General features: G+C 38.8%; 1 protein-coding gene across 1 annotated transcript in view; it reads right to left on the bottom strand.

The window, feature by feature from the left end:
* Positions 1-757: 757 nt before the first annotated feature.
* LOC119635613 (obscurin) overlaps positions 758-16,639 on the bottom strand; it is a 48,977-nt gene continuing 33,095 nt past the window's right edge. Inside the window, exons 7-34 of the mRNA XM_038030495.1 lie at positions 13,292-15,716; positions 12,468-12,734; positions 12,200-12,356; positions 12,052-12,137; positions 11,855-11,990; positions 11,481-11,668; positions 10,855-11,415; positions 9,929-10,792; positions 9,577-9,864; positions 9,348-9,517; positions 8,779-8,893; positions 8,489-8,725; positions 8,048-8,416; positions 7,508-7,976; positions 7,305-7,444; positions 7,040-7,232; positions 5,987-6,979; positions 5,627-5,928; positions 5,211-5,565; positions 5,005-5,145; positions 4,748-4,933; positions 4,443-4,680; positions 3,797-4,378; positions 3,036-3,736; positions 2,845-2,977; positions 1,124-2,775; positions 955-1,060; positions 758-889 (exon numbers count right to left, since the gene is read on the bottom strand). Coding sequence (XP_037886423.1) covers positions 758-889; positions 955-1,060; positions 1,124-2,775; positions 2,845-2,977; positions 3,036-3,736; positions 3,797-4,378; positions 4,443-4,680; positions 4,748-4,933; positions 5,005-5,145; positions 5,211-5,565; positions 5,627-5,928; positions 5,987-6,979; positions 7,040-7,232; positions 7,305-7,444; positions 7,508-7,976; positions 8,048-8,416; positions 8,489-8,725; positions 8,779-8,893; positions 9,348-9,517; positions 9,577-9,864; positions 9,929-10,792; positions 10,855-11,415; positions 11,481-11,668; positions 11,855-11,990; positions 12,052-12,137; positions 12,200-12,356; positions 12,468-12,734; positions 13,292-15,716 — 12,186 coding nt within the window. The remainder of the gene's footprint in view (positions 890-954; positions 1,061-1,123; positions 2,776-2,844; positions 2,978-3,035; positions 3,737-3,796; positions 4,379-4,442; positions 4,681-4,747; positions 4,934-5,004; positions 5,146-5,210; positions 5,566-5,626; positions 5,929-5,986; positions 6,980-7,039; positions 7,233-7,304; positions 7,445-7,507; positions 7,977-8,047; positions 8,417-8,488; positions 8,726-8,778; positions 8,894-9,347; positions 9,518-9,576; positions 9,865-9,928; positions 10,793-10,854; positions 11,416-11,480; positions 11,669-11,854; positions 11,991-12,051; positions 12,138-12,199; positions 12,357-12,467; positions 12,735-13,291; positions 15,717-16,639) is intronic.

Here is a 16,639-nt window from a genome sequence, read left to right as displayed (position 1 = left end):
GTAAAGTCCCGAAACTTACATCATTTAAATATTAACATCTATTACTATATACTGAAGAGTCCATTTGTATCAAGTCTGCATCAAGGGGATAAAATATATAAACACTAAATCATCAGTGACGGAAAGCCAAGTTTTAATTTTCCTATCTACTCGGCTACTCAGGCGGAAGTGTCTAATTCGTGACACCATCACATTTAAGCAAATATTTTCCAAATCTAATGTATTGAAGCAAAACACGCTAGTGTACCCAATTTCCTCAAAATATCTCAAAAACTAAGGCCTGCAGATTGAACTCAAGAAGCCAAGACGGACAGATGGACAGAGAAACCTAAATCGATTCAGAGAAAATCGCTAGGCATAATGGAAGGGAGTTCAGTCTCGAGGCATTCTGGTTGTCGCTTAATACAACAACAAATATTTTAGGATATAAAAACTCTGAATAAAAATGAAATGTACAAATAATTTTTCAATTTTTTTTTTCAAATGTACAGATTTTCTTTATGTTGTGTTTGTGTTTTGCTCTTTTGTAGACCGATTTTTCTTTTATTATTACGCGTAAAGCACAACATCAATTTAACTACAATAAATGTTTTTCTTTCGAATTATTACAAAGTTTTGCTTACAAAAAAAAAAAAAAAGAAATAGAAAATTTCTGATACATGAAAATATGAAGAAAATCAAAATAGTTAGTTGAAAATCGGTGGTGATTGAACAAGCTGCGGTGTACATATGATGAAAGGGTTAGCACCATTTTTATTCAGTAAGTGGTTAAAAGCTCTTCTTGTATGCTATTTGAACGCAATAGCTGTGAAGGCGTAGGCCCACCTTCGAAGGAGATTTTTGGCGAGGCTGTTGCCGTTTTTTGAGCATGATATTCATCAGAAAATTCCTGAAAATTAGAATAGAACTTTAGAAAACAACTTTTCATTTATATTATTAATTTCAGCAGATCACCTTTAGGCGATGACCCAAGAAAACAGCACGTTCACGTTTCTTCACCATATAATCGGAGGACATCAGCCATCTATGCTCAAGACAGTCTTCGGTATAGGGACGTTTCCTTAATAACAATGCAGACGGTCAATAATTTCTTATTCTAGCATTTATAAAAATCATTACTTACGTGGGATGTCGCTTAAATAAATACATAATGAAACGTGTTGCTTCTGGTGTGACTTCTTTGTACAGATTTTCGAATCGATAGCGTACGTAGGCTATATTTTGTTTAGTCTCATATTCATCTGCTCCTCGGAATGGACTTACACCGGATAGCAGCAAATAGCTTAAAGTGCCCACTGACCAAATATCAGTTTGTGGATAAACAGGCTCTTCCATAACCATTTCAGGTGCTTGGAAATCTAGGAAACCGCATGCCTTCACTTGTTTTCCTAATTTATTAACTCTCTGAGCGCAACCAAAATCTATCAGTTTTATTTGTATAGAACGCACCGAAGCCATAACTATATTGTCTGGTTGTAGATTCAAGTGACAATAACCACGCCAATGTAAATACTGTAAGGCATCGAGCAGTTGCATAATTACGGTGGATACCATTTGTTCCGAGTATTGATGGCGGCTACTAAAGTATGTTAATATGTCAGCACCTTGTAACTTTTCCATAATAAATATAGCTACGGGTACGTTCAAAGGCTTGTAGGCTGCGAATAGAGCCGGTATACGTTCGTGCCGTAAAGTTTTAAAATTATCAAACTCCGTTACTACTTCTTCTTCATTTTGCTCAGTCACTTCAAATATTTTCGCCACTACAACAGCATCGGTGGACTTTTGTATTCCCTTCACGATGGTACTGAATTCCCCACGTGCAATTTCCGAGATGAAACTGTATTTTTCATTAACTGAATGGTCTGTCACCCAGTTCGGTGGTTCACGTTCGCAATGATAGTCGGTGTGGACACGTTCTTCTTCCGGCACTACTGTCTGACCATTTTCAGTTTGCAACTGCAAGTGTTTCATAGCCTTGGTAATGTGAATTTTGGGAGAATCGGAGCCCGAAGTTGACGCCGTGATCGGTATACCCATTTTGCTCCAACCAATACGGTTTCTAGAAGCCAATCTAAACATATAATTAGTATTGGGTTGAAGGTCATGCACCAAAAAGAATTCGTGGTCAATATTGTCGGCAATAGTAGCCCATGCATCACTGTCGACGCGTTTATATTGCAAACTGTAGCATAGTACTGAAGTGTGGCCATCATCGCGCGGTTGCTTCCAACGCAACAGAATCTCACTGCCGCTGGCAGCCGATACTTCGGGAGAATCTGGTGCATCTGGCAAAGAAGCGATTACCACACGACATCTAGCTAAAGTTTGACCGACTTTGTTGCGTGCTACCGCCTTATAAACACCGACATCGAATTGCATGGCTGGCTCGAAGCGCAAAATAGATCGACCGTCTTCATCAGTGTGGAACTTTATACGGCTGTTCTCAATTAATACCATATCGTTTTTAAACCACTGGACACAAGGTTTGGGATCACCGACAGCAAAGCAGTGAATGTGCGCGGGTTGGCCTTCTGTAACGGCCAAAGTTTGTGGTTTCTCTCTGAAAAATGGCGGGTAACCTTCACGGCGGCATTCGATTAAAGCTTCTGCTTCCGTATATTCGTCCAAGCGGGGACCTAATTCAGTACGAAGGCGACGGATTGTGTAAGAATCCTGGGCGCTGTACATGCTAATGCGGCTACGTGTACGCTCATCATCAATTTCTTCATCCATAATATCGGTGAAACGACGACGTTCCCGTATAATAGGCAACTGCGTAAAATGGAAGAAATATCGTGTACACAGAGTTACGCAATTTTATTACATTTTTTAAACACCTACCGTCCAATCGACACTGTCATTTAAGGCAAACGAAGGCGATCTACGATGAGCCACTTTCATGTACTCTCTGAGACGTACCGGGAAACTAACATCACGCAATTGTAGCAGATATGTGTCAGGACCATACTGATAGCTAAACAGGGATATCTATTATTAGAAAGAAACGTTAGTACGTCAAAAGCTCAACTTACTGACTCTCGGACTGTATAAGACCTAATTCGTAATCCGGATGTAAGAACTTTGAATATGGTTCAGCCCGTTTGCTACGTATTTTGGGTTCAGGCAAGGGCTCTGGTGTGGGCTCTGGTGTATATACAAAACCTGGAGGGTAAACCATTTTTGATGGATGCGTCCAACAGCCGCTCAACCGCCGGCGACGGAAGTAGTGCTTGCATGAAGCATTACCGTACCAATCTCTAAATCCATTGTAATAATTACGCAAACGATCGGTATTTATGAGGTACTCATCTTCGGTTACTTTACGGTCTAGCATGTAGAACCAAGGATGCCGGAGCGCCGTATGAACATCCATACGTTCTTCAGGGCTATAAAATAGCAAACGCCGAATAAAATCGCGTCCCTCGTCAGTTATGTGAGTCCAAATGGAATCACTGAAGTCCCAGTGGCTTTCCTTAATTCTCTGCAAAGTCTCGCGATCGTTGGCACCACGGAAGGGATTATGACCAGCAAGCAGGACATATGTTATAACACCCACAGTCCACATATCATGAGCATAGCTAACACCTTCTTTGTTAATCACCTCAGGGGAAACAAATTCTGGCATGCCAAAATCCAAGGTTGTCAAATGATGAGTATTAATACGACGTGTTAAGCCAAAATCGGAGATTTTTAGAATTTCACTGCCCACCACAGAAATTAAGAGATCTTTAATCTACGATAATTGTAAAGGAATTTTTATATAAGCATTACATTGAAAGAAACATAAGCTTACGGTTAAGCCCATATGAGCTAAGCCTGTATCATGCATATGCTCCAAGCCCCACAGCGTTTGGCGAATATAATTAGCAATATCACGCTCTCGGTAATAATCTCGGCGTAATAAATTATCTCTAACCAGTTCACCACCAGCAGCTAATTCCAAAATTAACGTTACATGCTGCTCAGTTTCATAGGCGTCATGCAAACGTATCAAGTGACGACTATTCAACATGTTCATCATCTCCATTTCATTAAGCATGAAGGGTCGTAGTTCAGGTTTACCGTATTGAATCTTGGCGGCATAATTATCGCCTGATGCCCTTTCCACGGCATGGTAAGTAATACCCTGTGTTCCCCGACCCAGTTCGTCTCCTATATCGTATTTGTCTTCAAACCGTATGGGTTTAAAGCGGACATAAGGATGCCGGCCGTAGGTATCGAATATATACTGATCTTCACTATCCTCAATGTGCACCATAATCGATGAACTCACTGAGCCCGCTACGTTACGAGCACTGATAGAATAGAGACCACCATCTTTAAGAATGGAATCGTTAATGGATAATATATACACATTAGGTTCAATATGACGCATCTGCATAAACAATATTAAACAATTTATTACATTTTTTCAAAAAAGCAATTTGCCTTCATCTTACCTTAATACGACTACTCTCAGCCAAAGGTTGCCAATCTTTATACCAACGAATTTCAGGATGTGGTACACCTACCACGTGAGCTTCTATGCGACCATTTTTGCGTCCCATAATAAAAGTTTCTTCGGGGCGTTTGGTAAAACGTGGATATTCCGCCAATTCTAACCGCACACGCTGACGAACCTCTCCATGCTCATTAGTCGCCACAGCTTCATACCAACCCACGTCACGATCAAGCATTCTAATTTTTTATTTAAAATAAGTTCTCAACTACCTTCTGCTATAACGAAAAAATTTGATTTGAATACTTATTAATAAACAGTGTCGCCTGGCCATTGCGAGTGTAACTGAAGTCAAACCGTCCACCTGGTTCAATAAGCATATCATCAAAATAATAAGTCATCCTTGGTTTCGGGTAACCGTAGACAAACCACATTAACTCGGTGTTATGACCTTTTACACCATAAGTAACATCACGTTCACGGCGTAAAAATCTAAAAATGTAGAAGCCTTTAATAAAAAAGCGGAAAATTAAAATACGGAAAGAGAAAGATATGGAGCTTACTGCGGTGCTTGAGCTAATCCATCATGAGGGGGACATTCTATGTCAAAATCTTTCGGGAAATAAGGTGACGTCTCTGGTCTAAAGTCTACACCGGGAGACAAATAAGTATATGTTTTTGGTGGCTCAGGTACCAATTTTGATCTAAGTAAGGAAAAAATATATGTAAATTTTATAGGACGAAAATTATTTACTTTATATCGATATACCTGTAAGTTTGCAAATATGGGCTCGGATCACTCACACCAAATTTATTTTCTACACGAACTCTAAATCTGTAATCCCTAAATGGTTCCAGATCCCTTATGTTACAATCACATCGACGGATACCCGTACGTACAGTATGCCAATCACCGTCGGGTAAATCCAGCATTTCCAATTGGTATGTAACAGGATAGCGAGGCATCGTTGGAACGGAAGGTTTCCAAGCCAGTTGTAGGTAATGATCAGTCATTTTAATTATGTGAGGTGGATCAGAAAGCGGTGTAGGAGCACCGGTATGTTTGTACTTATTGTAATCACGATATTGTTCACTTAAAGGTACTTGAGCGTGACTATCAAAAGCTGTAACGGTAATACATGCATTACATTTATTATTCAATATGAACAATTTCTTTAAACTTACTATCAAAAAGAAGTTCGGCCTCGCATTGATCATCGCCATGTGGATTGAAGACGCGGCATACATAGCGCCCCACATCTGTGTGGTCTACATCTTTGATCGATAAACGCATTAGGCCATTTGGTTCGGTTTCAATATGAATTTTGTCAGTATTGAATAGTTTTTGACCGTTTTTAAACCATTCAACTTCAGGTTTGGGATAACCAGTGGCCATGGCGGTAAACTTGGCTGCCATACCAGCGTAAATATCACAATCGCCAATTTTCTTAAGAAACACAGGCGGCTCAGCACGAGTATGCTTTTTGCTGTAATTAGATGTGAGGAACTAGCTTTGATTTAATTGGAGAATAAGGTTAAGCTTACATTTCATTAACAACATCGAGACGTCCCTGAGTAATATCTTTACCCTCGCGATTAGTTGCTATGCATTTATAGATGCCTTTGTCGGCATCGCCACAATCTTTTACGGTAAGAGTCTGGTGATCACCATCGTGCCGCATTGAATATTTATCACCCTCCGCTATAGGTTTTTCGTTAAAGTACCAGCTCAATTCGGGATAGGGTACGCCCGACACGCTTACAGTAATTTTGGCGTCACCGCCATATACTTGTTGCTGTTCCGTAATTTTCTGGGTAAATACAGGTTTCTTGTATACTTTACGCACATTCGCATGACATTTCGAAGTATCTTCACCTAGCGGATTAGCCAGTAGGCAGCTATAAACTCCAGAATCAGAAGTTTCAGACGGCTTAATAATCAAACCTACGTGCTTGCCGTCACAAGTCATGAGTGTACGTTCGTTAGGTGAAAGAGGAACACCGTCCTTACTCCATATCGTCTCAGGCATAGGATTGCCAACGAAAGGAGCCAAGAATGACAATTCCTGACCTTCATCGGCGCTTACGTCGCGCAACCCAGACACAAAACCAGGCGGTTCTTCGGCTGAGTTCTCGTCAGTTATCGGAGCCACATACAGCTTAGCTTTAGATGCTACGCTGCCATGAGGGTTTGTGGCAATTACCTCATACAAACCAGAATCCTTGATTGAAGGTTTCTCAATAATCATACTGTACGAATGGTCAGGGTTTTCAACCAAAATGCAATGTTGACTTTGTGGCAATAACTCTTGACCATTATGGAACCATTTAACTTCAGGTAAAGGATTGGCCACAATTTTAACATCCATTTTAACCGGAAAGCCTTCAACACTTCTTGAGTCTTGCAGTTCGGCAATGAATTCGGGTTTGCTGGGTTTGGGTAAAACTTGAATTTTGGCAGTACTTTCTACCTCTCCACCTTTATTGCTTATTACGCACTTGTAAATGCCCGAATATTGGGGCGTTGCGGAGTCAATGCTAAATGTATAAACCCACATACAATTAAGAATTTCGTACGGTTTGTAGTGAAAAACTTACCTTATGCCTATCTGACCATTAGGATTGTTAATAAAATTGATTTCCTTACTAGGTCGTAAAAGGACACCATCTTTAAACCATTTAATTTCAGGAGCAGGGAAGCCATCGACATGGGCCTCCAGCTTAAGAACTTCTCCTACCGTAACATTTTGATCCTGGAGCGGCTTGACGAATCTTGGAGGCAATGGCTTGGCTTTAAACGAAAGCGGATAGATAAGAAGACATTTTGCTTAATTCTCGGTTGAAGTGATTTCGAAAAACTTACGTGTTATAGCGACAGCACACAGCGCCACCTTTTTGCCATGTTCGTTAGTTATGGCCAATTTATAAGCACCCGAATCATTAGGTAGACATTGTTCAATTTCTAATTTAATTAAACCTTCCGGCGTAGAGGTAATTTTAACGCTAAGTAATGAGATTATGCGTAAAAATGTTTTATAGGTAATATGTATTAAAATTATCACGTACTGTTCACTGGGTTTAACTTCCTCATTATCTCTATACCATAATACAACAGGCAAGGGGCTACCGTCTATGATGCATTCCAAAATCAATGGCTCACCTTCATGTACCTCTTTCGTGGGCTCTAAACTCTTTACGAATGTGGGCGCCAAAGATTGCATTGTTAAAGTGAAAGGGCCTTCTGTTGTGCCTACATCATTAGTGGCTACAGCAGCGTAGCGGCCAATATCGTTTAAGCGGAAGTGCAAAATTTCCATTTCACTAGATATCTGATCACTACCCACTGGAGCAGTATGCACTTTATACAAAGGTTCGCCTGAAGCTTTGTCTTTAGCTGTCACCTCAAGAGGTTTACCATCCTTCGACCATTCCAGTTTGGGCCGAGGTATACCATGTACCAAAACTTTGGTCAAAGACGGGCTATAATCATGGACAATTTGATCTTCAGGTGGTGTAACAAACTTAGGCTTTTCCACTAATCAACGAAACGGAGAAAGTATTAATATTTCTCTTAACCCTTAATAGTCAATTATTTTTCATGCTTACCGTGAACATTGAGTTTGAAATCTTGACTGGTGGTGCCTTCATTGTTGACAGCTGTCAAATTATAAACTCCACCATCGGTGCAGGTAATAGTTTGGAAAACTAAACGGTATTTTTCGGCGTCCACATCAGCAATCACTTCGCAATTATCGTTATTGCATAAATTCTCATTCCCACGGCTCCAAGTTACCTTAGGCTTGGGATTGGCTTGGACAACAACATCAAAGCATACGGTATCGCCGGGTAAACAGCCTTGATCGTTGAGACCGATGATTTCGGGCTTTGAAAGAATATCCGCCCAGCAACTAGTCTCAAATTTACCATATTTGTTATCAACTTTCAATTCATAGCGACCATTATCTTCATGTTTGGCTGTGTTTTCCAAAAAATAAAACTTAATCAATTAGACAAGAATTTCGCTATACAATTTAAAGTGAAACTTACTTGCATCAATATGCAAAGTACAAGTGTATTCAATAAGTCCATGTTCAAAGTCTTTCTTATCTAAGGTGATTTTAACATGATCATCACCTTGAGTGGCTTTGCCGTCTTTAAGCCAAGCAATTTGCGGAGCAGGATCGGCAGTGAATACAACGCATAGATCCAAAGGTTTCCCCTTATGGGTACTTATATCTGAGAGAGCTCCACGCTTGATATTCGGACGACGATATTCAGCGACAGCTAAATATTTAATTTTTATGTTCTTAGAATTAACTTTCAATTTATCAACTTACGAGACAAAGAAAGTACGCCCTGGTGGCTTTTTTCGCCCACTTTATTTTTAATGATTACTTTGTAGTCACCGGCATCTTCCAACTTGAGCTCTTTTCTCTCCAAACGGTAGACATCCTAGAAATAGTGAAAGTAAAAGAATACAAAAGTGAAATTTTAGAGCAAATTTTTTCTTCTACACAGAACAGGAGAAAAACGATTAAAAAGAAATCGATTTTGCTGTATGTGTAAGAACATCAATGTATTTAATTTGTGATATATCTGAATCTTAGTGAAAATAGGTAGAATATCTGGCGCACTCTCTTTGAGGAAATCTTGCATATTTAGAAATTGTTTCCGACATTGTTAAATGTTTTCAAAAAATTGGCTTATCTACGCTACTGGCTTTCATTGCATCTATTGAAGAAACAAATTCACATTCTAATGGTTGGGAACAATTCGTAATATGTTTGATCCATTTATTGTGGTTATGAGCAGTTATTGTGCAGGATGACTGATGGATCGGAATGAGAAAAGTCTTGAGCGCCTGGCGCCATCGTAGGTAAAGGCAAAGTTATAGTCTGTTACTTACTTTATCTACAATGATAAAAGTCCGTTGGCCATCTGCTTTTATTTCTTTTCCATCTTTTAGCCAAATAGCTTCTGGTTTCGGTATTCCATGAGCAATTACTTCATATTTAAGCGGCACAGACTCAAAGCTGTGCTTCTCAAATATATCCACATGAGATATTTCAGGTTTAGCTAAAATTAAAACGTTAAGGTTATCGTCATTCTATTTTCCATCTCTTCGTCGAACTCACTTAATATTGTAACCTGACAACTAGAAGTGCTTTCACCGATCGTGTTTTTGGCTCGAACTTCGTAATTGCCGGCATCCTCAGTCTTGCAAATATTCAGAGTCATGTAATAGGATTCCGTGTGGTATGAATCCCGTGTGATTTTGATGTGAGCATCAGCTTTACATTCCTGACCGTTCTTAAACCATTTAATCGTAGCTTCGGGTTCAGCATAGATATCAGTTTCTAAAGTTAAATCATTGCCTTGCTCTACTTCTACATCTTTTAAAGGCCTTCTAATTTTAGGTTTGCCTTATATTTAAAAAATTGTTCGCATAAACATTTAGGATATAGTGATCTTAATTCATGTACTTACAATTCACTGTGACCTTGCACTCGTTTTGCAATTTACCGTAGTCGTTCATTATCACGCAACTGTATGAGCCTTGCAAGGCTGTGGTTACTTCTTTCAATATTAGTTTATAGTCATTACCGTCTTCTTGACGTCTGTACTCGTTTCGTTTTTCTTCAATTTCGATGCCGTCGATAAACCATTTCACATGCGGTTTGGGATAAGCATCAACGCCAACATTAAGCGTAACCTCTGTATCGCCTTCAGTTACAGTTATATTTTTCAAGCTTTTCGTTATCTCCGGAGTGCATTTAATTAGCAGTTTTGTTTTACTAGTAGCACTGCCGTGTTCGTTCTCGGCTTTGACTGAATAAGCGCCCGCATCCACCCGTGTAACTCCTGTCATTTTTAGAGTGTAAGCATTACCATCACACGACACCGAATATTTAGTTGAGTCCTTCAAGTTGATCACAGTTTCATCATGGTACCAAGTAAGTTTAGATTCGGGATAAGCATCAATTCTGCAAGTCATTAGAACCGTCTCCTTTTCGCCGTGGATGTATTCCTCCTCTAAGGATTTCACAAACACAGGCTTTGAATGTACTGTGCAGGTCCAATACTCGGAAGTTTGACTCAAATCATTAGTCGCTCTAAGCGAATAATTTCCAGCCTGTGATAATTTAATGTCCACGATTTCTATTGAGACTTTTTGACTGGTTTTTCCTATAACCGTTGTTCCTAGCTTAATATTCTTTTCTTCGGTAATATCTTTGCCATTATTGGTTAAGTTCAAAATGGGAGCAGGATTGCCGTCCACTTCCACTTCTATTCTCACTGTTTCGCTAACATTACACGTGACATCTGTAATCTTCTTGATTTTGGGAGGAGCTAAAGAAAAGAATATATCTTTATGACAAACAATTTTTTTAGAATAAAACATTTTCCGTTACCCTTAATGGTTAAATTAATTTCTGAAGTATCTTCACCCAAATCATTCACGGCATGGAACGAGTAGACACCAGCGTCGTCGGTGTTGGCGTTTTTAATAAGCAGTGACATACTTTCATCGTCTTCATATAGGAATTTATGCCTCTCATCCATTTCGACAACCGTACCATCGTGCTTAACTTGAACGGCCGGTTTAGGAAAACCTTTGCATTGCAATTCCAATATGGCAGTGCCTCCCACATGCGTATTAGCTTCACGATGTTCAATAACCAAAGTTGGTTTTTCCGGCTCTCGGTAAAGTGTTTGAATAGCACCTTGAACGGTTAGCTCTGCACTACATGAGATGCTACCCGTAGTAGTCTGGGCTACACAAGTGTAAATGCCAGCATCCTCAGGTTTCACATGTTGAAATACTAAAGCTAAAGAATCTTCATCTTCACCAAATAACACTTTAAATCTCTCTTCGGGATCAAATTCGACACCATTGCGTTTCCATGTGAAGACTGGTTTTTCACCGGGTAGCAAAATTTGACCGGCCAAGGAACCAAAGGGATTTTTATCCTCTACAATTTAAAGAAAGTTGGAAAAGGTAGAACACGAATAGTTATCTGTAAGATTTCTGACTAACCCACTGTTGTTACTCTGGCCTCACATAACGCTTCACCGTGTTTATTGACAGCTTTGCATACGTAGGTGCCAGCATCTTCTTTTAGGACTTCGTTGATCACCAGTTCGTAATAACCCAAATAATCTTTCTCACGCACAACATGGACACGAGCATCATCATTTTCCAAAATCTCCTGATCATCCTTGAAACTATGAAAGAGGAAAATAAACAATTTTTAAGGAACTAATGCACACAATGCTCTTTATATTTTATCATTCCTAGTATTTTTTTTTTGATTATATTAAGTAAATATTCTAAAAGAATTTGCATTATGTCACACACCAGATTTACTATTAAATTTGAAAATTAATATCTCCTTTAAATTATTGACTTACAATTGAACTTTAGGCTTGGGATCACCCATAATTTTGATAAGAAACCGGAACATTGTTGTCTCCAACATTTCGGCATCTCTTAAGCTAACGAGAAAGATTGGTGGTACATTCGTTTTCGATTCATCGTGGCCGGCAACTTAAATCAAAATTACGCCATCACTAAGCAAACGTAAAGAAGGCAAAATGTAATCAAATACCTTGACCAACTACCAATTGAGCCGTACAAGTGGTAGTTTCAGTGCCCGTTGTGGCTTTGGCGGTGTAAGCAGCCGTATCACGTTCGCTACATAAATATATATATTTTATATTTCCCAGGTCGCTGAAGAACTAAATTATTATAAATACCTGCAATTTTTAATATCCAAGCGATAAGAATTCATTGGAGCTTCAATTTGCGTTATACGATCAGCTAAAACGTCATCTAACGGTTTGTTATCCTTTAACCAAACGACCAAGCCTGGTTTCTCTCTATATTGTATCTCAAAATGAGCGGGTTCGCCAGCTAAAATTGAACGCATATTTTAGTGAAATGTCCAAACTCTTCCATGAGAATTATTTTAATTAGTGCCATTTATAAAACATCGACTATAGATTAGATTACACATGAACTTACGTTGCGCTTGCAAACATCTTAGCATTTTAATAACGACCGGTTTTTCAATCGATCGTGGTGCACGACCCTCCATCATGAGCGAGGCAGCGGAGCGTGCTCCGGCTCTTGACGCAATCGACTGACGTGAGTAGGGACGGTCTTCTAATTGACTATCGGGACGTAGCGTACTAGTGCTGCGATCTAAAACATGTCTTTGTGGTTTTAGTAGTGCATCTACTTCAGCAGTGCTATCATATGAAGTTCCTCTCGATTCGCGTGCTCTACTGCCTAGTAGTTTGCATGGAGAGCAGGAGCAGGTAACAGGCACACAGCAATAGGCATAAGCGACAGCGAGTGCATATAGTGTAGGCATTCCCAGTTATGAAATGTGTTTCGATTTAGATATACGTGTTTTATTTATGTATAAGTGTGATGAATTAGCGTAAAAAATGAAAAATAGTTGAGAAAAGAGAGATAGAGTTGGGAAGAGAGAAAAAGCCATTTAAAACAAAAAAAATCGCATAAAGCCATTACATTACATTACATTACATAGTAGTCATTAAACAAACAAACATACATTAGTCAATTAACAACATTTACAAACTTTACAAATGTGCTTAACATATATTTTTCTCTCACGGTGATTTTTTTTTTTTTTACATTCATTATAATTATTATGAGTAACCATAGTTTTTTTTACATTACTTTACACTACATTACAAGGCACAACAATGGTGCCTAATGGAAATGGAGCTAGAATGATAAAAAGGAAACTGTAAGAAGGGAAAAAGGATTGGGATATGACCTTTGGCCAAATGTCACATATCAGTTGACATAAAACCTACCGGGACGTCGTCTTGAAGCCACTGAAACAGATAAATAGTCTTCCGTGCGAGTAACGCTATGCTCACGTATTTCACTTTTCAATTCATCGTAGACCGATTCAGAATCGCTGACATCGCTTCGCGATGGTTCTTCGACAATTTCATAAATAGGTCTTTTTTTTTTAATGGGTGGCGTGAAAATGTGCAAAAAGTCTCGCGCTTGAGCTTTCTTCACTGTATCAACTGCATACTTGGTCGAATCGGTCGATTTCAATACCGTGCTCTTAATCGAGCGTATTTTCTTTTTGGCTGTACGTAACGATGTGTCAAAACTATCCGTTTCGTAAATGCCTTCTAGGAAATTTTGCGATTTCATTTCCAAAGCTTCGTTGTGCACAACCACGCGTGGTATTAGTGTAATGGGAGGTGGGGGTGAAGGGGGACGGGCTTTTATAATTAGTATCTCAATAGATGTTTCATAAGCAATGCGTGGTAAAGGTTGAAAAAAGCCGGGCATGCGTACAAAATGTGGCGGTAGGGGTGGCGGCGGTGGACCAAAGCCACCATCGAAACCATCACGTCCATATGTTATATCTGTAAGTGTGTTATTCCAATGCATAAGCGTGGCGTTATCCTTAATAGTGAAAACATTCGATCTTCCACCGCTGGCGTCTTGATCATGATCACCAGTGGCCTCTTTATAGCCAACTATATCTTGAAGCTCAATGTTCTTGTGTCGTGGTATGATATCTTGTGTGACAGTTATGATAGGCGCTTGCATAGGTTCTTGCGTTTGTTCAGGTTCAGGCTTAGGCTCAGGCACAGGCACAGGCACAGGCTCAGGCTCAAGCTCAGGCTGAGGAGTTAAAGCGGGTGCCGACATGGCTTTAATATTCTTACCAGTAGTGTCTTGTTCCTGTTGTTGACCCGCTGATGAAATCTCACTTTCCCTAAATTCACTTTCCTTAGCCTTCTGAATACCTTCTCTCTTGACTTTTTTAGGCGAAGATTCTTGAGCAGAGTCTTTGCTTTCTTCAGTTACTATAGTTTTTTGAGTTATCGTAGATGAATGCGAAGCAGTTTGTAGCGCTTTAGCTTCTGTTCTATCCTCAGTTTTTTGTCCCTGCTGGACTTTATTTTTTTGGTTGGAGCTTGCTTGCTGAGGTGGACTTGCAGCTTTCTTCGATTTGTTGGAAATTTCTTCGGAACCTCCAACAGATTCGTCTTTTTTCTGAGGAGAAACAACTTCTACTGGCTTATTAAGGTTACCTTCAGCGGACTGCTGTACAGTAGCCTCTACTGTCTTACTAACACTTTCTTTTGTAATTGTTTTCGAAGACTCTGTTTGTTTCTGAGCTACTTGGGAAATTTTATTTGGCTCAGGGCTTTTTTGTTTTGTGACCTTGCTAACTTCTAATGGCTTACTGGGGGCTGCGTGAGTTTCTGTTGTTCTTTTAGCGGGTGTAACTTGTTCCGGAGTTTTACTAGCCGATTTTTTGGCTATTTGTTCCTGCTTAACAGGTGCCTCCTGTTCCTCAATGTGTTGTGGAACAGTCTTTACTACCTTCTCGTTTTTCTCTACTTCTATCGATTTTGTAATAAATTGCTCATCAAGTTTAGCTGATTGCTGGCTCTCTTGAGTAATTTTTTCCGAAATTTGCGTAATTTGCGTTTGTTGTACAGTTTCGTTAGATTTCGTGACCGTTTTTTGAGATGACGACTGATAACTTTCGAGTTTCGTTTTATTGTAACGATCTATGGATTCTTTTTCTAAGCGTAAGAGTTCTTGGTATTCCGCTTGATAACGTTCTTTCTCCTCCTTAGTTAAGAAATGATCTTTAGCCACATCAGAGGCACGAATACTTGTATCGGGATTATAGGCTTCAGCCTTTTGTGGCAGATTCAATTCGGGCTCTAAATTCACTTGTGTCGGATCTACACGTAAATCATCGGCTCTATGCTCTTGCAATGTAACTTCCTTATCAATATGAGCACCAATTTCTAAATACCATCTCTGTCGTAACTCCTTATTACCGTTATGCGGTTTTATGATAATGGGAAGATTTGTATCTTTCGATTTTGTTTTCCCCGTAAATTTAATTACATTATTTGCCGCATCATCCTCTACTTGAGTATCAGGTAAACGTATAATATCTTGTAATAGAAAAACCGAACGTTTGTCACTTATTTTACGAACCTTACAAATAAGTATCCGTGATTTAAATAAAAATAAATATCTTTCATGCGATTTATTCTCTTTATCAATAACTGACCACCATTCGTGCAAGAGCAAACGGCCAATTTTACTGATGTTACCGCGGTAACCTTCAATGCTACTCAAAAATGTATTATCGAATGCTCGACTAGGAACGCTAAGCATTAACTCTAAAGCCTTTTGGATGTCTTTAATATTTTCTTTAAGGGTCAGTGAGAATTTAAGCAAATCCTGTGAAATAAAATAAATTTTTTTTTTTGTTTTTTGGTCATCAATCAAAGCCACTTTTTTGTTTTTAGTTTGGATATATCAAACATATTGTAATCGTTGTTAACGTTTGTTTTGCAGTGGTGGTGGTAATGGTAGTAGTAATAGTTATAGTAGTAGTAGTAGTACTAATGGTACCAGTGAAGGTGATGCTTGGAAGTATAGGTTGTGCAGTGTAATATGATGTAAAATGTTCAGGTGAGATCAAATAATTGTTTTTTCATACATGGATTTCTACGAAATTAAGTTATAGTGCACACAGCAAAAGCTCAATAAGATATGTTGTTCTATGGCCCTAGATATCTACTTCTACTTCTTATATACAGCCAGGAACGCATAAATAGCGCAGGTTTAAATTAAATATCTAATAAAATCCATTTAAATACACAGGTATAATTAAACGGCTTTATTCTTAATTGTGTTTAGCATTGTTGTACCGAAAATATTCCACTAGAAAATTTTTCGTAATCTTCCCTTCCTTTTTTTTTGTTTGTGCAACGCTTTCTGAAAATGATGACCAACATAGTGCAAAAAATGCAGGCATAGTTCTTATTAAAAATAATGCTTCAATTTCTATAGTATTGTTCTTTAAATTAATGAATACATTTGTTAAAACATTTGCATTTATAGGAGAAAGAGATAATTGTTCTAAGCACACGTAATGCATCTGAAGTGATGAAAACATTTTAAATAGCTTGTGCTTAATGTATTCCAAAAAAATAGTTTACGGTGCCATTTAATTGGTGAAGGAGAATTTAACTAAATAAAAAAATGGGGGGACTCATGAATGCAGACACCAAACTGAAAAGTAATGCTTTCTCTACCGTGTTAATCATAGACCGAAAAAGCAAGCGAATAATTTGAAGTTAGATTCATGGATAAGGTTC

The sequence above is a fragment of the Glossina fuscipes genome, unplaced genomic scaffold, assembly GCF_014805625.2.
Source record: "Glossina fuscipes isolate IAEA_lab_2018 unplaced genomic scaffold, Yale_Gfus_2 27, whole genome shotgun sequence".
Classification (NCBI taxonomy): Eukaryota; Metazoa; Arthropoda; class Insecta; order Diptera; family Glossinidae; genus Glossina; species Glossina fuscipes.
The sequence above is the reverse complement of the archived record's forward strand: the minus strand, read 5'-3'. Positions and strand labels throughout refer to the sequence as shown.